Below are 22,256 nucleotides of genomic sequence, written 5' to 3'. Positions count from 1 at the left end.
ACTATGTGCAAGACACTGTGCTAAATACTTCACAAATATCTCATCTGATCCTCACAAGAAGTCTGGAAGTCTTCATTTTACAATTGAGAAAACTAAGGGAGGCACAAGTTAAGTATTTGCCCAGGATCAAACAATTAGGAAATAGCTGAGGCTGAATTTGAACTTGGTCCTCCTGCCTGCATTGTGCCTCCTAAGTGGGTCTAATATAAATAAATCTGATAATATGAATCTTTCATAAATTATCCCCTCAAAGTCTCTAAGATACAGAGACTATGGATCTTTATTGCCTCTATGTGCAATTTGCCTTTTTCCCTTCCTTTGATATCCGTCAAAAGTTTATGCTAACAATACCACTGACATTTGTAATTGCTGAAATGTTTGCAAAGAAGTTTATATTCTTTGATTTATTCAAGCCCCACAACAGCCTTGTGACATAGGTATTACAGATGACATTATTCCCCATTTTACAGATGAAAAAACTGAGCCACAAAAGTTAAGTGCCTAACTGAATCACAAAACTAATAATAACAGAACTAAAAATTTGGGTTTTGTTTGTTTGCTTGTTTGTTTGTTTGTTTTTTACTTCAAGACCAGCATGTCATCAGTAAGGCAGAAGTATCAAACACAGCTGATGACACTGATCCTCCCTTAGTGTCATTAATGACACTACAATATACCCGGGAGTAAGGAAACTAGATTAAAATGGAAGTGGAAAATATTTAACAAAATAAATAAAAATACAATACAGCATGGCTAATGTTAACATAGGGGGCAGCTAATGGTAAAAGTGAAAAGAGTGCTGATCCTAGAGCCTCAGATATTTACTAGTTGGGTGATCTTGTACAAGTCACTTAATCTTATTTGCCTCAGTTTCCTCATCTATAAAATGAGCTGAAGAAGGAAATGAAAAACTATTCCAGTCTCTCTGCTAAAAAAAAAAACACCCAAAATGACTGAAATTACTCAACAATAAAGATGTTAATAGGGGCAGCTAGGTGGCACAGTGGTTAGAGCACTTCAGGGAGAACCTGATTTCAAATCTGGCCTCAGACACTTAACACTCCCTAGCTGTGTGACTCTGAACAAGTCACTTAATCCCAATTGCCTCAGGAAAAAAAATAGATGTTAATAAATTGTTTTCTAAGTCAATTTTCAGCTAGAAGGATTTTCTGTATAGTTCAATGATGCCATTTATATTTGAATTTGATACTCCTTCATTAAACCATGCTACCTCTGAAAGTAATAATTTGTTATTGGTAATCAATAGTTAATAATAATCAATAATAAACAGTACTAATTTATTGCCATAATTTGTTATTACTCAATAGTTAATGATAAATAGTAATGATTTATTATTACTCCATAGTTAATCATAATCAATAATCATGTTATGATTTCTTATTAATCAAGTTAATAATAATAAATAGTTATAATTTATGAATGGTGTTATAACTATTTCTAACACTGCCCAGGTAGACTTGTAGTAAGGTTGTTTGACCAAGAGACAGAGAGAGGAAAAAGTTGCTATAACCAGAACCTACTTTAGGACCTCATTTTGAGCCTTTTTAGGGGTTAGCTAATGGCCAACATTTCTAGGAGAGAGGGAAAGAAGAGACTAAGAGAATGAGACTTGAGAAATGAAACGTACAAAAAGGATGGAAAATGAGAGAGAAGAAAAGATGCTGGTCCTCTCATGGAAGACAAAAGGTAAAGAAAGACAAGGGGCAGAAAACAGGGCTATGAGTAAGGAGCTTTTTTATTATTTTTTAAAAGAAGAATTGATAAGGGAGGGGACAGAAAGTAGAGGTGGGACCAAGCTTGAAGACGTCATTGTGGACTTAATAAAACATAGACTCAATCCTCCACTTGCAGAGGGAGAGACAAAGAGAGAGAGGGGGAGTGGAAGGGAGGAGAGCTCCTTTCACTAATCCAGAAGCTGCTTCCCTGGAGTGTGATCTGAGGCTCCAACATCCCCTGCTGTGTTCTCAGCCCTGAGGCTGAGCCAAGGTAAGTGACATCTCAGCATCCACACAGGGGAAGGGTGGGAGGGGGTGCCTGGATACCGAAAGTAATGAAAGAGTTGGTCCCAGAGCAACTGTTTGGCACGTGAAGTCAGAGCATGTCAACTGGGATCTCAGGTGAGATTAGGACTGAGTAGCTGGCCACGGGGACTAGTAGGGACTCTGATGTCCTCTTTCAGTCAAATGAGATTATTTGTTTATGAAACATGTTTTCAAAACCTTAAAGTGCTCTACAAATGCATCCCTTGTTACTTTTTCTCTTTCATATTGCCCCTAAGAATACTCACTTGCCTAAATTTGCATATACCTCCCAGAGTAATTCCAAATAATTGACATCAGTGGAGTAGTGGATACTCAGAGGAGAGAAGATCTGGGATGAAGTACCCAGATACTTGACACATACAGGCTATGTGACTCTCAGTTCCTCAGGGAACTATAAAAAATTGCAGAGAAGGTGTGACTTGCATTGGTGACACAGGGGCTGCTAGGGTGATCAGCTTTTAAGAGGGATTGCACTTGTGATTTCATTGTTAATGGAATTCCCAGGAAAGAGAAAGGTTTTACATACATACATACATATACATATATTAGAGCCCCCTTCACCCATGAAATCAAAATTCCCCCTGCCCCTAAAAAAATCCAAGAGATACGAAATATTTTAACAAGAATCAACTAGCTGCATGCAGCTACAATAATGGTCAAAGCCACCATCTGAAGCCCACCAGGGAAAACTAAATTGGGTAAAGATTTTGGGCAGAAGCATGATGAATATGGAAATATGTTTAAAAGAACTGAACATGTTTATCCTACATTGAATTGCTTGCTGTCTTGGGAGGGGAAAGGGGAAAGGGGAGAGGAGAGGGAGAAGAAATTAAAACATGACGTTTTGCAAAGGTGAATATGGAAAACTATCTTTGCATGTACTTGAAAAAATAAAATACTAATTTTATTTTGTTGTTAAGTGACTTGCCCAGGGTCACACAGCCAGAAAATGTTAAGTGACTGAGGTCAGATTTGAAGTCAGGTCCTTCTGGTGCTCTATCCACTACACCAATTTAGCTGCCCCATATAAAATGCTATTTAAAAAAAAAAAAACTTTAAAGCACACACAAAAAAGGAAAAGGCATTAGTTTCTGGGGGGGGGGGGCGGGGAAGATTTGGGGCAGAGGCATGTGGTATGATGACTAGAGTGCTAGATCTGAAATCAGGAAGATCTGGTTTCAAATGTGACCTCTGATACCTATTAGCTGTGTCATCCTGAGGAAGTCACTTAAGATCTGTCCTTCAGTGAGATTTACACTAGATTCTTCCTTATTCATTTCCACCCTGAATTCATCAACCTATGACCCCTACGCATCCAATCAGAGCCCAAGGAATGAGAGTAAGCATCAGTTTGCCTTGGAAAACCTTAAAATTTTAGTTTAGAGGATCTGACTCTGGGGAAAGGGAGGGAGAAGCTCCCCTTAAATACTTCAATGAGAAGATCAGCAGAGCTGTGTATAGAGAGCAAAACCTCTGCTTTTTTTTTTTTTTTTTTCTACTATAGACAGATTTCCGTTTGGGCATTTGATCAATATTTTGGAACTCCCAATTCTGACCTGATTATGTAAAAGTAAGACTTAAGAATAATGTCTTCTTAAATTTACATAGTTCTTATAGCTTTCATTTAAGCCTTGATAATCTTATGCAAGATAGGGCAGATATCATTAACCTACTTTACAGATGATGAAAATGAGATTCAGAGTAATTAATGTAAACTCTTATTTGTAAAACAAAATGTAAAACATGTAAAAAAAATGAAAGACATTTTCATATTGTTTTTCTCCATCCACACTGTGTTACTCTGGGCAAGTGACTCAACTTCCCAGTGTCCCAGGTAACTCTCTGAGACCATATGTTGAAGAGTAGATGGTGATCTGAATTAAGAGAAAGTTATTTCATCTGGAATTCCCTATAGGAAAATTCTGGACAAAAATAAGAACAGAGCTCTATTTGGCTTTTTGGATCACCTTCAGTCCACTATTATCAGCCGAAAGCAATGAAGCATGGAAGCAATCAGTCTAAATGAAGTCTAAGGAAGATCCAGTAGCATGAGGTCCTTCCAGGGAAGACAGGTCTCATTTGGATATTCACTGAGGGAGTCCTAGTGAGCCAGAGATTGAGCAGAAAGGGAGGATGCTGTTGCCAGAAGGCTATGTGAAATATATACAGCAAGTAATAAGATCTATATGGGGATGAGATACAGTATATTTCATTTTTTGGTCTCAGTTGGCCATGTCTAGGATCCCATGGAAGCTTCGGTGGAGGGAAAGGAGGCAATAGTACCAAGTGAGCTTTGAAGAAATCTAGAAGTAGACTAAGAGCTTACTCTGCTTCCTGAATAGCTGTATAATCAAGAAGAAGCCACTCAGGATTGTCAGTCCCCTTATCTGTTATATAGGGAACTAAACAAGATGATCTATGAATATATACCCTTCTGGCTGTAATGTTCTTTGGACCTGATATGCTTTGGTCACTGCCAGTTGATCTAATATTCCAGCAGAGGTCTTTCCCTTCCTTTGATGAGCCTCATTGTGGTGCAGGGGCTGCTGCAGTGATCAATTTTTAAGGAGTCTGGAGTTGCAGTTTCATTGTTAATGGGTACACACACACACACACACACACACACACACACACACCAGAGACAGAAACAGAGAGACAGAGACAGAAACAGAAAGAGACAGCGACAGAGACAGAGACAAGAGATATGCAGGTATGAACATAGTGGAGTGAAGGAAGAAAGTATATTCATTCACTCACTATTTCTATTGTTTTCTTCCTCTTCTGATCTACTAACTCCCACTCCAGAATCATCCAAACTTTAGAAAACTCAGGATTTGGGAGTATTTGCCAGGGCTCTCCTCCATCCAAAAATTTGTGGACTGGCTTAGTAGGTCCACTGACGGGATTCCCTAAGCCTTTGCACACCACTTGGCCCCTTGCAGTATCTGTCCAAGATCAGGAGCTGCATGGGATCTCGAATGTTATCCAGTGCAACACTGAGTTTTCAGATGAAAAAACTGAGGTGACTTGTTAAAGGGCCCCCAGCTAGTTAATGTTGGAATTTCAATTTCTTGGCTCTCAGTCTACCTCTATTTCTTGTCTCCTCTGCTTACTGAGTCCAGGAGAGAAGAGCAAAGAAGAACTGCCATCAGGCGTGTATGGGGGTGCTTTTGTTCGGTGACTCTAGTAGAGCTTTAGTGTTATTGCTGATACTTCTCTGGCCATCAGTTTCTCACTCTGCCAAAAATGAAGATTGGACTAGATATCTCCTGTTCCCTCTAAACTCTTAAGTCACATGATCCAGCAATGTCCATCCAAGGTTCCTTCCTTCCATAATTCTCTGTATTGTAACTGGATCTGTTTCTTATGAGCAACAATTGGTCACGGGTCTTTGTACATGGGAACAGAAGTCATTTTCATGCCATTTCCCTTGACCCTGCATCCTCAGCCCCGTTACCTTGAGTATAAATTTGAGTTTGGAGCTTGGGTCTGTCTCTTGCTAGCTCTTCCTCTTTATCTAGCCCACAGAGACTCCTCTTCTTTCCTATCTCTTCCCAACTTCTTTTCTCTTAAATCTTTTGAGCTGTTCCTGGGAACTGTCCAAAGGCAGAATGTGGAAAAGAGCTACCCATTATTTGGGCATTATCTGGGAAGGGCAAGAGGAAAGAGCAGGCAGTCCTCTTCCTCAAGAAGAAGCTGCTTGCTCCATTTACACCCACTCAGGGCTCTAGGAGATCGGGAAATGGAGACAATTAATCTGATGAATCAGGTGAAATGGCTTTTTGAGGGCGGGGGTGTCTGAATTTTAGATAATAAGACAAAGTAATGACAGTCCCTTATTCTATTAAAGGCTATTACCAGTAAATTGGATTTTCTTCATTTCCACTGAAGACAGAGGAAAGAAGAAAGAAATAGGTTCATGCTGTAGCAGGAAGAAAGTAGGCTGGATCAAAGAAAAGGATGTCTCATGAGGAAAGGAGCTAGCAAGAGGTGGTGGGGGGGCAGTTTGATAGTTATTTCTGCTACAGGAAACCCCAGACCTAAATATGACAGACCCATGGAAGCCCAGAATGTTAAAGCTGGAAGGGAGCTAATAAACTATCTTATCCAATCCCATTATTTTACAGATGAAGAAACTTATTTCCACTACAGGCAGATCACTCCCAGCACCAAACACCTTGATTGTTTTCTCCTACTCTGAGTGAGAATTTAGAGAACAGATTTTTCATCCGGTGTGTCTTAGCTCTAGGAGGCAGCAAGCAGCAGATAGAGCACTGGGCCTGGAGTGAGAAGACCTGATTTCAAATCTAGCCTTAGAAACTTACTATAACTGTGTGACTCTGGCCAAGTCACTTAATCCTGTTTGCCTTCATTTCCTCTTCTGTAAAATGAGCTGGAGAAGGAAATGGCAAAGCATTCCAGTATCTTTGCCATAAAAACCTATAATAGAGTCACAAAGAAGCAGAAATGACTGAACAGCCTTATTGCTAGGTATATTTTTATACTTGAATAACATTTTTATTTTCCAGCAACCAAGAGGAAATTACCTGGGTTCAAATCCTAGCTCTAACACTTGTCTAAGTGACCTTGGTCAAAATTGCTTTACTTTTCTGAGCTTATTTCCTCTTATAAAATTAAGGTATTAGTCTATATGGTCTCTGAAATCCCATTTTAGTTTTAAATCATAATCCTAAGAACTGGACACTGAGAGGTGAATAAGGTCATAGATCTGGAACTGGAAGGGACATCATCTAGCCCAATACCCGTATATTGTTGATCAGTCATTTTCAAACATGTCTGACCTTTGTGACCTTATTTGGGGTTTTCTTAGCAAAGATACTGCAGTGATTTGCCATTTTTTTCTCCAACTCGTTTTATAGATGAGGAAACTGAGGCAGACAAGTATAAATGACTTGGCCAGGATCACATAGCTAGTAAATATCTAGGACAGATTTGAATTTAGGAAGATGAATCTTCTTGAATTTAGAACTGGTATTCTATGCATTATGGAACCAATTAGCCATCCAGCCCTTATATTATAGATGAGATAGTTAAATGACTGACTCAAGGTCACACACAGGAAATAGATTACCAATGTAAGTGATTCCACACTTGGTACTCTTTCAATCATATGACCCTCTAAAATCTACAAGTCAACATACACCTAAATACATATACAAACGAGCACTTGTGGGTGGGCAGACTTTGCTATGAGCACATGCTCATACAATTCTATTTTCCACAAAAATCAGACAAAAAAGGGAAGCATTTCAGTTCTGTTGTCTTTTAAAGGGAGTTAATCTGGCCTGAGCCATCACTTTCTTCTCTTTCTCCTGGACCCAAGTCCAGAGCTCTTTTAAATGTCCAGTTTAATACAGGTTTAAGAAAACCTGTGTCTCAACACCCTAATAGTAATATTGTTATTTGATTTTAAGTAATATTTCTTAATTTGGTTGATATTAATAAGAAGAAACTCCTATTTCCATAGTGCTTTAAGATTTACACAGGAATATTTTCCCTAAGAACTCTGATACTCTGTTCTGGCCATAGTCCTTTGGGAAATCCTAACCCGTCACCACCAAATTGGCTTGATGTAGCTTTCTCTTTGGCAAAGCCCACTTGATTCACCTTCAGTACTTTAGATAGTGTGACATCTAGGAAAGTGCTGAATTTTGAGTCAAAAGATCTGATACACCTAGTTCTGTCACCTATGTGACTTTAAGCAAGTTCCTGGACCTCTCTGGGCTGGGAATTCACCTGGGCAAAATGGTTCCTTTTAGTCTGGGAGTGCGATTATCCTTGACTCAGCCATAGCTACTTTGTAGTTCTTTAAAAGTTGTTTTCTGAGTGTACTTAATTCTGTTTCCTGGTTCTCTTCTTTCTCCATCAGATTTGAAGTTCATGGAGTTCAAAATAACTAACTTTCCCATCAAAGTGGGATCTTCCAAAAGGTTGATAATCTTTTTTTTTCTCAATTACCCTCCAGCACTCATTACAGGACCCTGTGAGGAACCTCAGTCTAGGACATCAGCTAACTTTGTTCCTTCTTCCTTCTGTCTCTGTTCTAGGTCACCTAGCAGGATGAGAACCTCAATGTGTTGGCAGCTGCTACTGTTCCTCTCTGTATTCCCATTTGGAGAGACTTTAGACAAGTTTGCTCCTGTTGGGAACCCTGGATTCACAGGTACAAGCTATCTGATACAGGAAAGGCTTCAGGAAACTCGGGATACTAGTCCAAACTTCATCAAATCTGGGCCATTTTTATTCTCTCACTTTTTCCACCAGAATATTGTGCAGTCATCAAGAGCTAGTCACCCTCCCCTGCCCCACATGGAATTCTCATTTCAACTAATCTGCCACAATTGGTTAGAGCTATTGTGTGAACTCAAAGCTGGCAATATTATTCTTCTTCCTGCCAAAAATCATAGGAAGCTTAACAAGGTCTTAGATCTGAAGTACCTTCTAAATTAGTCCCTTATTAACCTCATCAGCTGAATGGGAAAATGAGAGCAGGAAAGTAGAATTCAAGTTAAGGTCACCCAGATAATTCAATTCATTAGGCACTCAGATCTCACCTATGGGCCTCAGCAATTACTGTAATCAGAACTTTGGGGGATGTGGTAGAGCCATTGTGCTTATCATTTCTCTTTTAAAGATGATTTTAGATAAAGATTGAGTTATTTACTCAAAGTGACATTCAATCTAAAAGTCTAGATAGTGTATTGTGTTAGAAGGATCTCTGAATTAAGTCAGATGACGTGAGGAGGTGGCTCAAGCAGAAATAATAGGAATGGGAGTGGGGGGAGAGAAAAGAAGGAAAATAGCCACATCATCTTAGAACTTGTGATAGGAAAGGCTGGCCAAAGTCTGATGTGCAGCTTAGACTTGGAGAAAAGATTTCAAAGGGCTCAAAGAAAAAATAGTTTGGATTTCATAGTCTAAAATTTCTATGGAGGAGGGGATGATAAGAACTGTAAGACCATGAATATGACTTTGATACTTTGGCAAAATTCTAGATCATAAAGGGATGACTGGTAAATAGCTAAAAAGGAAATTCACGAACTCAAAGAACCCACCTAGTTTCATCAAGAACAGGGTAAGCTAAACAGAGCTCATTTGCTTTTCTGAGAAAGTTACTAGATTGGTGGAACAGGGAAATGCTCCAAAAATTGTTTATCTAGATCGTAGCAAAAGATTTGAAAAAATCCTTCATGCTATTCTTGTGAATAAGCAGATGTAGGCCAGATAAAAATAGTACAATTAAATGGATTTGAGATGGTTAATGGCCAGACCCAAAGGGTAGAAATTACAAATGATTCAATGTTAACTGGGATGGAGGATTCTTGACTGGCATTTTCATATTTAATATTTTTATCAGTGATTTGGCTAAGGGTATGGATGTTATGTTTATTAAATTTCCAAATAATATAAAGCTAAGTGAAATGTTAGAGGATAGAGTGAGGATCTAAATCAGTTAATTTATGAATCAGTTAAGATATGACTTCATAGGGATAAATGTAAAATTTTATATATTGGTTCAAAAAATAAACTTCAGGGTTACATAGGCAATATATTTTTCATGATTTCTTATGTATGATGGGTATTGAATTTTTTGCCTTCTCAATGGATGGTTAATAAGTAGGAAAAATATTTTGAATTGAAAAATAATTTTAAAATGAAGTTTACATAGAGGGAGGTGGGAAAGAGAAGTGACTATTTTGTAATTAATTTGAAAAACATCTGCAGACTTTGGTGAATTACAAACTCAATATGAGTCAAAAACAATCTGATCTTAGATTGCATTGAGAGGCATAGCATTAAGTGGAAAAGAGGTGACAAGTCCATTGCACTGTAGCCTGGCTAAACTATATACTGTTTTCAGTTCTGTATAACACATTTAAGGAAGAACATTTAAAGAAGCTGGAGAGTATTTAGATAAAAGTGACCAAAATGGTCTGATGCTTTGAAATCATGTGGTATGAGGATTAGTTAAAGAAATTGGGAATATATAGCATGTATATAGGGGGGAAAATTAAGGGACTAATTGAGCTCTTTAAGTATTTGAAGGGTTGTTATATCAAAGAGGTATTAGATCTCTTCTACTTGAGCCCAGAGGGAAGAACTAGGAGCAATGGATATTAGTTTCAGAAAAGCAGAATTAGATTTGATATCACATAAAAGTTCCCAATGATAAAAACTTGATCCATCCCTTGATCCCAATGATAAAAAAAGGGAAATGGGCTGCCTCTTGAGCTGGAGAATTCTCTCTTACTGGAGATCTTCAAGCAAATTCTGAAGGACTGCTTATCAGTGCTCAGGTTGGGGTTAGCCTGGTTGGCCTTTGAAGTCTTTTCTTTGTCCAAGAGTCTGTGATTCTATGCTTCTATGACCCCAAATTCAACTCCCAATTCTAACACTTACTCTATATTATCTTTATATATTACTATATTAAAATGTATTATACATATAATATACATATATTGTACATAGGCATGATAAATATTATAATCTACATATGACTCTATATAATCTTTATATAACTACACATTAATATATTATAATACTCTATGTGAAAATATTTGACTTTAGACTCATATGGCAAGTAGGTGTTAAAATGAATAGATCACAGGGCCTAGAGTTCAGAAAGACCTGAGTTCAAATGTAATCTCAAACACTAGCTATGTGATCTTGACCAAGCCACTTAACTGCTATCTGCCTTATTTTTCTGAACTGAAAAATGGGGATAATAACTCTGGTTAGGAATGTTGTGAGGATTAAATGAGATAATATCTGTAAATATTTGCAGTGTCTAGCATATATTAGAAACTTAATGTTTGTTTCTTCCCTTCTTCTCTCTCCTCTCCCTCCCTTCTTCCTTCTCTTCCTCCCTTCCTTCCCTCTCTCCCTTCCTCCCTCTTTTTCTTCCTTCCTCTCTCTCTTTTCCTTCTTCCTTCCCTCCCTCCCTCTTTCCCTTCCTTCCTTCTTTCTTCCCTTCTACCTGTAAGTCCTTAATGTCTTTGAGCCTAGGTTTCCTTTCTCTATAAAATTAAGGCACTGGGTGAGGTGATTTCAACGATCCCTTTAGACTTTAAGTACTAGATGATTCTATAGCTCCAAGATAGCTTCTGAATTTGTAGAATAGCACCTTCTATGTACAGGTACTATAGGAGGTGTGGGCTATCAACCATACTTTACAGCCCAGCAGAGTTCTATTGCCTCCTAGCAACTTTGTTTTCAGACAGAGGTAATCAAATGCAGCACACCAGTTCCCTCTACCGTATATACAATGCTAGGACCTCTTTGGGCAATACCGGTTTCCGAAAGATCCTCAAAGGGGACTATAGATTATATACTTAATATTCTGAGACAGGAACATGTACCCAGGGTTCCCTTCAGGGTATTTGGGGGGAATAGAGGAAAGGAAATGGCTGTGTTTTGAGTCCTTTCTCTGGTCCCCGGTCTCAGCCAGAATTACAGTCATATTTTGGAATACTAGAGTTGGACAGGGCAGGAAGGAAGTGAGGAGGAAGGAGGAGAGGACTTTTGAAATGATCTAGTCCACCCTTCGTTTTACAGAACAGTAGACTGAGGCCCCGATAGCTGAAACAATTTGCCCAGAGCCATACAGACAGTAAATGACAGGGATGGTATTTAAACTCAAGTCTTCTGATTTAAAATCCTACAGCAAGAAGGGATGGGGAGCAGCAAGGTTTTGAATATCCTGGAGAAGTGTTGGTACCCTGAATCCAGTGTGGGGTTCAGTGCCACATAGGGTTGAAATGCAAGGCAGTATTTGATTCAACATCTCCATCTGCCTTTTCTGCCCTAGGTCAGCGGGGTTGGCTCCTGGCCCACCTGGTTCCCTGGGGACGGAGACCCCGGTGCTCTGAGAAACCAGAACAAACAGTACAGACTCAGAGACTGGCGCTACTCTGTCCCTCAAATGAGACCCCTGACCCGCTGTGGCCAGGTCTGTGCTCCACTCGCAGCCGATTGATCCCTGCATCCCAAGGCGCACTGCTGGTGGAGCGGGAGAAAGACCTATCAGCCTACAATTGGAACTCCTTCGGCCTGCGTTATGGAAAGCGACAGACGAGGATGGGGAAGGCCCGGGCTAAGGCCTGAGGGAGACCCTGTGTGTCCTGGGATTTAAAACGAAATTCAAGCAAGGGGGGTGGGCTCTTTGGGGTAGGGAGAAGGGAAGGGAAGGGGAAAAGTTCACTGTCCTAAGGAGATAAAAGAAATTATATCAATTCCTTCTTATGAGCTTTGTGGCTCATTCCATTGTTATTTAGTCATTTTTCTGTTGCGTCTGACTCTTCAGGGTTCTATTCAGGGTGTTCTTGGCAAAGATCCTAGAATGGTTTGCCATTTCCTTCTCTAGCTTATTTGACAGATGAGGAAACTGAGGCAAACAGGATTAAGTGATTTGTCCACAGTCACACAACTAGTAAATTTTTGAAGCCAGATTTGAACTCAGAAAGATGACTTTTCCAGACTCCAGGCCTGGCACACTATCATTTCTACCACCTTTTCCATTCCTTATGATATTGTCACTTCCTCTATCTCAGTTACATTTACCAAGGGGCAAGGCTTTAGAGAAGGCTGGTACATCATATCAGTCAGAGACGTGCTGTTCTCCATCTCCAGCATGAATAAGGAGTAAGGAGGAATTAAGCAAGGCAGCTGAGAAGCTCTATCATTCCTCTTGAATAGGATCTTCAGGTTACATATTAATCAGCTAATCAAACAACAAATATTTGTTTTTTGATTTAATAATTTTATTTTCCCAGTTACATGTAAAACAATATTTGTTTGTTTTTAAAACGTTTTCTCTCCTTTCCTCCTCTTCCCCACAGCAAGAAGGCACATGTGAAGTCATACAAAACATTTCCATAAAAGTCATGTTGTGAAAGAAAACATAGATCTCTACTCCATCTCCCCACCCCCTAAAAAAACCCTCAAGAAAAATAAAGTAAAAAAAAAAGATTATGCTTCAATCTATATTCAGACACAATCAGTTCTTTCTTTGGGTATGGATAGCACTTTTCATAAGTCCTTCAGAGTAGTCTTGGATCATTATATTGCTGAGAATAGCAGTCATTCACAGCTGATCATCTCACAATATTTCTATTACTTAGTACACAATACATTTCACTTTGCTTGAGTTCATGGAGGACTTTCCAGGTTTGTCTGAGAGTATCCTGCTCATCATTTTTTATAGAATAATAAGATTCCATCAAAATCACATACCACAGTTTATTCCATTATTCCCCAATTGATGGTCATCCCCTCAATTTCCAATTCTTTGCCCAAGGAAAGATCTGTAAACATTTATTAAATACATATTATGTACCAGGCTTCATATACCATACCAGGCATACCAGGGACACAAATGCAAAAATATGACAATTCCTGCCCTCAAGGACTTTATTCTGCAAATTGGGATGAATTCTCCAAGTCCCAACACAGATCTATAGCCAAATGTAAGCACAAACAATCTAAAGCCAGATAGGAACAATAGTTTATCTGACATTTTGGGTTTTCCATATCACTGCTTATTCCAAGTATGACACTGACTATTACTATAAACAAGGAAGATGAGACACAGGTACTTGGTTAGTGAATTAGAGTGACTCCCTAGAGGAATGAAACTTAATCAAAGGGAATTTTGCTTACCAGATTTGGAAAGTGACCAGCACAGCCCCGCCCCACACCAAACCCCAGCCTAAAGGAAGAACAACCTGATAAATTATAACTGTTCAATAAAAGATTGAGGTACTTTGTGAGGTAGTGAGTTTTCTGTAATGGGGGGAGGGAGGAATAGAGTGGTGTTCAAAGCTGGATAAGTATATTCTAAGGTTGTTATAAAAAGGAATTAATGAAATAGCATTGGGACCTCAGGAGACTTTTATTATAACCTTTGCATTTTAGAGATGAGGATATTGGGGATCAATGAGGTTAAATGATTTACTCATGGTAAATAAGCATAATTAACATCAGGATCAGGATTTGAAACAAGCTCTTCTGACTCTGGAGTTACTGTTCTTTCCACTGTATCATAATGAATTTTTTTGGTTAATGAAAGAAAAAGCATTTATTAAACACTTACTGTGAAGTAGACACTGACCCAAGTACTGAGAGAACAAAGATTTAAAAAGAGAAAGTCTTTGTCCTCAGAGAGCTTATATTCTTGCAATTCTGATTTTTCCAACTGTAGAAGTCCAGAGTTGGGATTTGGGGAACTATGTTTGGATTTCTCTAAGTCTAGTAAGCAAAATTCCTCTTGAATACACTTTACCCCTTGACTCAACTGAGAAAAGGAAAGAACTACCTGATGCATTACAGTAGTCCAAATGTGGAATGGATTGCTTTGTGAAATAGTGTGTTCCCAGTCACTGGAGATATTCAAAGTTAGATGACTATTTTTGAGGAATATCATAAAAGAAATTAATGCAATTAGCAAAGGAATCTAATTGAGCTGAAATCTACTATCACATGGATCCTAGGATTGTCCTCTGGAGTTACACAGAAGTCTTCTCTCTTCTATCTAATAGCTCTTCCAATATTTGAAGAGAAGCATCTACCCCTGCCCCCTTTCCCTACCAAGTCTCCTTTTTTTCTAAATTAAATTTATTCCCAGTTCTTTTAACTGTTTCTCACAGGACTTGATTTTTAATCACCACCATTACATATGTGGTCTGACCAACACAGAGAAGAGGATTTTCATTATGCTTCTGACATAGAAAAATGATAGCATCTTCATTTGGTGTTCCCAAGACCCTCTGCTCTAATCCAGGTTAATTTTCCCATCTAGAGGATTTGGGGTGTCCTCTACCAAGTCTTATACTTGTTTTAGCCATGAAAGGAATTGGGATTCTGATGATAGTATGGGTGTGAAGATGGGTGGAAGATAGCAACTCAATCTCAATTGCCTCACACACACGAAAAAGGTAGAAGGATGGTTTCCAGTCCTTATGTAAAAAAGGGGAGTATCTATCTCCCATATCAGCTATTCCTTCCTCCTCTCTTCAAACTTCCTCCCTCTCTTTTTAAGTGCTATCTACAAGGAACCACACTCTTTCCAAAAAGGCAGGGGGCAGGGAAACTAGAGGGCAGCAAGAGAACTGACATTCATCTGCACCATTGTCAGCCAGTGGTTGAATGGCATTTCCATTTCTTGTCTTGTGTTCATCTGGATCACATTAAAATGCTATATTTGTCCTTGTCAGAGATAGTTGGATACACTCTTTATCATCTAACTGTCCAGTCTTCTTTGTCCCCAATCAATCAGCAAGTACGTTTGTTGAGTGCTTACTAGGTTCCAGGCATAATGGTACTAAATGCTGAGCATACATAGAACAGCAGCCTGATGGGGAGACAATGTGTCAATAACTAAGTACACAGCACACACATGCAGCGTAGGGAAGAGGTAACCCAGGAGAAGACTGGAACCGAGGAGGATTGGGAAAGATGCTACTGGGCAGAGTCTTGAAGGAAACTCAGCATTCTGGCTTCTAAGAGGTGGGGATGGGGAGGGAGAACATTCCAAGCCAGGATGGGGGCATGGGGAGACAAGCAGTACCAAGACACAGCAGTGGAAATGGAGAACAGCAGGTGAGCCAGTATCGCTGGAGTGTAGAGTGCATGAAAGGGAGTAATAGGTAACTGCTGGAAAATGAAAAAAACAGCCAAGTTGTGAAGTTTTAAAAGTCAAACAAAAGCATTTGTAGATAATCCTAGTGGTAATAGGGAACCATCAGAGGTTATTGAATAGGGAGAGTAACATGTCAAAGCTGCATTATTGTGGAGAGATGTCAAACCTCCCTCATTGGACTATAAGCTCCTTCAGGAGGTTGTCTTTTGCCCTCTTTTTGTATTCCCATAGTGAGTGTTTAATACATGTTTATTGATATTGATATTTCATTTTAGAAAAATTACTTTGACAAGAGTAAAGAAAAGCATATGCAGATAAACAGGAAAGAAAAATCATAAGTGATTCAATAAGGTTAAAATGGTTTATATATATATATATATATATATATATTTGGCTGAGGCAGTTGGGGTTAAGTGACTTGCCTAGGGTCACACAGCTGGGAAGTGTTAAGTGTCTGAGGCCCTCCTGACTTCAGGGCTGGTGCTCTATCCATTGCACCAACTACCTGCCCCCTAAGTTGGTTATAGTTTAACATGGGAAGATGATACTTGTAACTCCTAAGAACTTTGTCATTATTAGGGCAGTCAGAAGGAGTATACTTCTTCAATATAAACAAGATATATATAAACTTCAAGATATATAGATATATATATGCATATGTGTATGTATATATGTTGACATATGTTGATATATATAAAAACAACATAAATTTCAAATAAATAAGAAAACATGGGTGTGAGTTAACTATGATAGGATGGAATACAAAAAAATAAAATTAGGGGATGAAAAAAAAAGGTGCATTGGGAGAAGGGGGAAAGGGGAGATACAGTGAGGTAAATTATCTCACATAAAAGAGGTGTGAAGGAGCTTTTACAGTGGAGGGGAGAAATGGGGAAGTGGTGGGCAACACTTGACCCTGACTCATCATAAGTGGCTCAGAAGGAATGGCATACATACTCGGCTAGGTATAGAAATCTACCTTACCTTACAGGAAAGTAAGAAGGGAAGCAAAATACTTTTGAGGAAAAACAGGTGAAAGAAAAGAGAGACACACAAAGTGAGAGAGAGAGAGAGAGAGACAGAGAGAGACAGAGAGAGAGAGAGAGACAGAGAGAGAGTGACAGAGAGAGACAGAGAGAGAAGGAGAGAGAGAGAGGGAAGAAGTGAAGAAGGGAGAAGAGGATAAATAAGAGAAAAATAAGATGGAAGGAAATACAGAGTTAGCAATTATAACTACACATATGAATGGGATGAACTCACCCACAAAATGGAAGTGTATGGCAAAGTGGATTACAAATCAGAATCCTACAATATGTTATTTACAAGAAATACACTTGAAGCAGAGAGACACATGGAATGAAGGTAAGACTCTGGAACAGAATCTATTATGCAACAACAGAGGTTTAAAAAAAAAAAGCAAAGGTAGCAATCATGACATCCAAGAAAGCAAAAGCAAAAATAGATCTAATTAAAGGTGATAAGCAAGGAAATTACACTTTACTAAAAGGTACCACAGACACTAAAGTGATATCAATATTAAACATATATGCAGCAAATGGTATAGCATCCAAATTCTTAAAGAAAAAGATAAATGAGTTATAGGAGAAAATAGAAAATAAAACTGTATTAGTGGGAGAATATCAACTTTCTACTCTCAGAACTATATAAATCTAAGTAAAAATAAACAAGAAACAAGTTAAGGAGGTAAATAGGATTTTAGAAAAGTTAGATATGATAAACATCTATAGAAAATTTAATGGGAATAGAAAAAAATATATACTTTTTTTAGTGCTACACAGCACCTACACAAAAATTGACCATGTATTAAAGTATAAAAACCTCACAACAAAATGCAGGAAATAGGATCATTCTTCTCAGATTATAATGGAATAAAAATTATATTCCTCAAAAGGCTATGGAAATATAGATTAAAAATACATTGAAAACTAAATAAACTAATACTAAAGAATGAGTGGGTAAAGGAAAATCACTCTGGTCACCCTGTGGAAGATAGATTGGATTGGATTTTATAACTAATAAAATTTCTTCCAAGGCTGGAAATGTTCATTCCAAGATCACTGCTCAATTACCTGTACTTGGAAAAAAAACAAAGTAGAAAAGGGCATCCTAACACCCAGAATCTTGTCTAAATAGGACTTTATTCATCTGTGACCATTGAAAATGGCTACCAAGACTGCCAAGATTTGGGAAGGAGAACTCATAGAGAGAGATGAGTGAATCCTGACCTGATTGACAAATAGAAAAAGAGAGTGCTTAACAGCAGAATCATTCCTCTTAAGATCCACTGAGTGATCTGCTCACTCAACCTGGCTTTGTGTCCAATATTCTTTGAAGCAGATTTAACACAGCCACCATCTTTCTCCTTTCTTTTAGCTATAGTAAGGTGGAGTGCCAAGAACTATTCAGCTATAACATCCCAAAGCAATAAACCCTTCACTGTTGAGCTACATAAAAGCAAAGTAAAACTGTTACTTCCCATGTTCTGGACATTATTCCTTTTAAAATACAGTTTAAGATTACGTTAGCTTTTTTGGATATTATGTCATACTGTTGGTTCATTGAGTGTATGCTCCACTAATCCCACTGCTCCTCCATACACATCAGATCTTTCTCAGATGAACACCTTTCTAGACATATTGCAACCAGTTTCATACTGATTTTTTTAATCCAAGTGTAGGAATTTTATTAAATGTCAAATTAAAAATTAGATCCAGTCCAACATGTTAGTCTATCTAGATGATGTTTTAGAATTTTTATAACTTTTTGTTTTTCAAAATATATGCAAAAATAATTTTGAACATTCACCTTTGCAAAACCTTATGTTCCAAATTTTTCTCTCTCCCTCCCCTCTTCCCCCCCATCTTAGACAGCAAGTAATCCACTATAGGTTAAACACGTGCAATTCTTCTAAACATTTATCATGCTTCACAAGAAAAATCAGATCAAAAGGGGGAAAATGAGAAAGAAAAACACAAGCAAGTAAACAACAACAACAGAGATGAAAATTCTATATTGTGATACACATCCAGTCTTTGTAGTTCTTCTCTGGATGCAGATGGCCCTCTCCATCATTAGTGTATTGAAATTGGCCTGAATTATTTCATTGTTAAAAAGATCCATCACAGTTGATCATCACATAATACTGTTGTTGCTGTGTCCTATGTTCTACTCACTTCACTTAGCATCAATTTATGTCAGTCTCTCCTGTCCTCTCTAAAATCATCCTGCTCATCATTTCTTATAGAACAATAATATTCCCTAACATTCATATACCACAATGTATTCAGCCATTCCCCAACTGATGGGCATTCATTCATTTTCAAATTCCTTGCCACTATAAAAAGGGCTGCTATAAACATGTTTGTACATATGGATTCTTTCCCCCTTTTTATGATCTCTTTGGGATGTAGACTTAATAGACACTGCTGCTACCAGATGGTTTTGAATCCTTCCTGAAATTTAATGCATTAGCTATCCCAGCTTTCCATCTTTGGGTCATCTACAAATATAATAAGCATGCCTTCTATGTTTTTATCCAAGTTGGTTTAAAAAACAAAAGAGTAAAAAACAGTATAGGGCCAAACAGTTAAGTGGGACACTCCACTAGATACCCCCTTCCAAACTGAGCCAGCCTGAACCCCTCATAGACTGAATTTTTTTTTTGTATTAGGTAAAAGAAACAGTTGTTTTTAAGGGGGGAGGTGTTCACTTCTTACCTAGCCTAAATCACTGAATAGACTTTGGCTCAGACAAATTAAGAACTGGGAAAGAACTTAGTTTAAAAAGACCAAGGTCTCCCACTGCATCTGGGGCCATCCTTAGTCATCCTAATTTATATCTTTTCAATAGACTCAGATGACTCTGGAGAAGAGAGTGAAACTGCTGGCTTTGTACAGCCCTCCTTCCCTTAAACGCAATTCATCTGTAAGACAAGACATCACCTTTCTGATGTCATTGGTCCTCTTCAAGAATGAAGGACAACACTTTGTAGCCTGAATCCACCTACTATTTTATGTTAATACTTCTCCTTCTTATCCAGAAGGATAGCATGAGAGTCTTTGTCGAATGCTTTTCAGATCTTGGCAAATTATATTTATAGCATTCCCCTCATCTAGTGACCCTGTCAAAATAAGGAAATGAGGTTATTCTGACATGACCTGTTCTTGAGGAAACCATGCTGACTCAATAATCATTAATTACAATGGTACATATCATAGGATAAGATTGTAGTTTTCAAACTTTTTGTTCTCAGGAACCCTTTACATTCTTAACAATTATTGAGGAATCCTCCCCCAGAGCATTTGTTTATTTTGATTTTATCTACTGATGTCTATCATATTAGAAATTAAAATATCTTAGTATTATTATGAAAGTAATTTTGATTTAGTGGGTATGAAGGTCCCAGCAAGGGGGCACGGTTTTGAAGCCTGAAAGATAGAAACAGGATTGAGAAGGAAATGGACGCCAATTTGGATTGTTTCACAAAATGGAGCCTTCAAGAGGAATTCAATAATGAGAGAAGGTGGGGAGGATAAACCTTATAAGGGGATCTTCCATGTCAAGAAGGCATTAGAGATGGTTGGATGTTCTAGAGTGAGGAAGCCTCAGGCTTTGAGGATAGTTAAAGAATGAGATAGATTGGTTTTGAAGTTCAGGGGCCAGATGAAGGACATGGAAAGGAAGAAGAAATGGAGGAAGAGGCAAAATTTGAAGTTTGTGAATTATAGCTTTTGGAGATGCAAAGATCAGGTGTAGCTGTCATTTTATCTGACATAGAAAGAAGTTAACCCCAACATGACAGAAAGCATCCTTTTTCTTTCTTTTTTTTTTTTTTGTTTATAACTCTTTTTTTTTTTTTTTTTTTTTTTATTTAATAGCCTTTTGTTTACAGGATATATGCATGGGTAACTTTACAGCATTAACAATTGCCAAACCTCTTGTTCCAATTTTTCACCTCTTACCCCCCACCCTCCCTAGATGGCAGGATGACCAGTAGATGTTAAATATATTAAAATATAAATTAGATACACAATAAGTATACATGACCAAAACGTTATTTTGCTGTACAAAAAGAATCAGACTCTGAAATATTGTACAATTAGCTTGTGAAGGAAATCAAAAATGCAGGTGTGCATAAATATAGGGATTGGGAATTCAATGTAATGGTTTTTAGTCATCTCCCAGAGTTCTTTTTCTGGGCATAGCTGGTTCAGTTCATTACTGCTCCATTGGAAATGATTTGGTTGATCTCATAGAAAGCATCCTTTTTCATCTTAAAGGCTGATTTATTTATCTACCTTGCTGTGTGGCTTTTGACGACCCTAGGCAAAAATGGAATTTAGTAGGATTCAGAATTAGAAAACTAATCTAGAGGTATTTTTCATGAAGGTGAATCCCTTGAGCAGTCTGATTAAACCTAAGGATCTCTTCTCAGAATCATGATTTTAATGAGAGTGGGGAAGGATCACCACACCTGTAATCCCAGCTCCCCTCAAGGATAAGGCTGAACGACTGGAGCTGAGAAGTTTCTGAACAATATGGATTAAACAGATCTAAAGTCTGAACTAACTTTGGCATCAATATTGTGAATGCTTGGGAGGAATAGAGGTATGTTGTGTGGTACAGGTCGCCCATGACCTGTGTTGATCAGTATTGCAATTTGCCCATATATGATAGCTGCACTTGAAGCCTGAGTTTGGTAGAGAGAGAGAATTTTTTAAATCAAACAAAATAAACAAAAAGTAGCATTTTTAAACACACAAAATAAAATAGAGTATTACAAAACAAACCAAGGGTTAGTGAAAATAAAGATGCAATTGTTATCCTTTATAAATTCACAGACCCCTTGAAATCTATCCATGAATCCCCTTTTATTAAGTCTTAGAGTTGTGATTTCACTTTGACAAGGTCTGAAAGATGGTAAGTAGCACTGCTAGGATTTGAAAGCAGGTCCTCTAACTACAATTTCTTGGTTCTGAAAGGTACTTCACCAATACTTAAGTATTTTTCTATTCCCTTAAGGTGTTATCCTGGGGAAGGAAATAGCAAACCAACCTAGCATCCTTTAGAACAAATAAGTGATGCCATAGTGCTTAGAGCATCTGGGTCTCGAGTCAAGAAGACTCATCTTAGTGAATTCAAGTCTGGTCTCAGATGCCTACTAGTTGAGTTACCCTGGGCAAGTCACTTAGCTCTATTTGCCTCAGTTTCCTCAACTGTCAAATGAGTAAGTGGCAAATTACTCCACTCTTTGCCAAGAAAACCTTAAATAGGGTCACAAAGAATTGGATGTGACAAAAAAACAACAGCAACAACAACAACAAAGCTATCATCCTAGTGCTTATTTTCAGTTCCTCATCCCCTCTGTTCCATTCACTTTAAAATTCCAAAGGTAGGTCAGGATTGCCTCCAGTTTTCTTGTAGCAGTGAAGCCTGAAAAGTCAGGAAGACATCATTTCAACCTAATCTGAATTCTGATTCTTTCAAGGTTCCTCTTAAAAATAGTAAGTACCTTT

The 22,256-nt window shown here is 38.1% G+C and overlaps 1 protein-coding gene across 1 annotated transcript; it reads left to right on the top strand.

Annotated features, from left to right (window-relative positions):
- The first annotated feature begins 1,885 nt into the window (after positions 1-1,885).
- On the top strand, positions 1,886-12,392 carry KISS1 (KiSS-1 metastasis suppressor). The gene is made up of 3 exons (XM_031937188.1): positions 1,886-2,007; positions 8,132-8,247; positions 11,893-12,392. The coding sequence occupies exons 2-3, from the start codon at positions 8,145-8,147 to the stop codon at positions 12,186-12,188; spliced, it is 399 nt and encodes a 132-aa protein (XP_031793048.1). The 5' UTR covers positions 1,886-2,007; positions 8,132-8,144; the 3' UTR covers positions 12,189-12,392.
- Positions 12,393-22,256: the final 9,864 nt, after the last annotated feature.

The sequence above is a fragment of the Sarcophilus harrisii genome, chromosome 4 (assembly GCF_902635505.1).
Source record: "Sarcophilus harrisii chromosome 4, mSarHar1.11, whole genome shotgun sequence".
NCBI lineage: Eukaryota > Metazoa > Chordata > Mammalia > Dasyuromorphia > Dasyuridae > Sarcophilus > Sarcophilus harrisii.
Note: the sequence above shows the minus strand (reverse complement) of the source record. Positions and strands in the feature narration are given on the sequence as shown.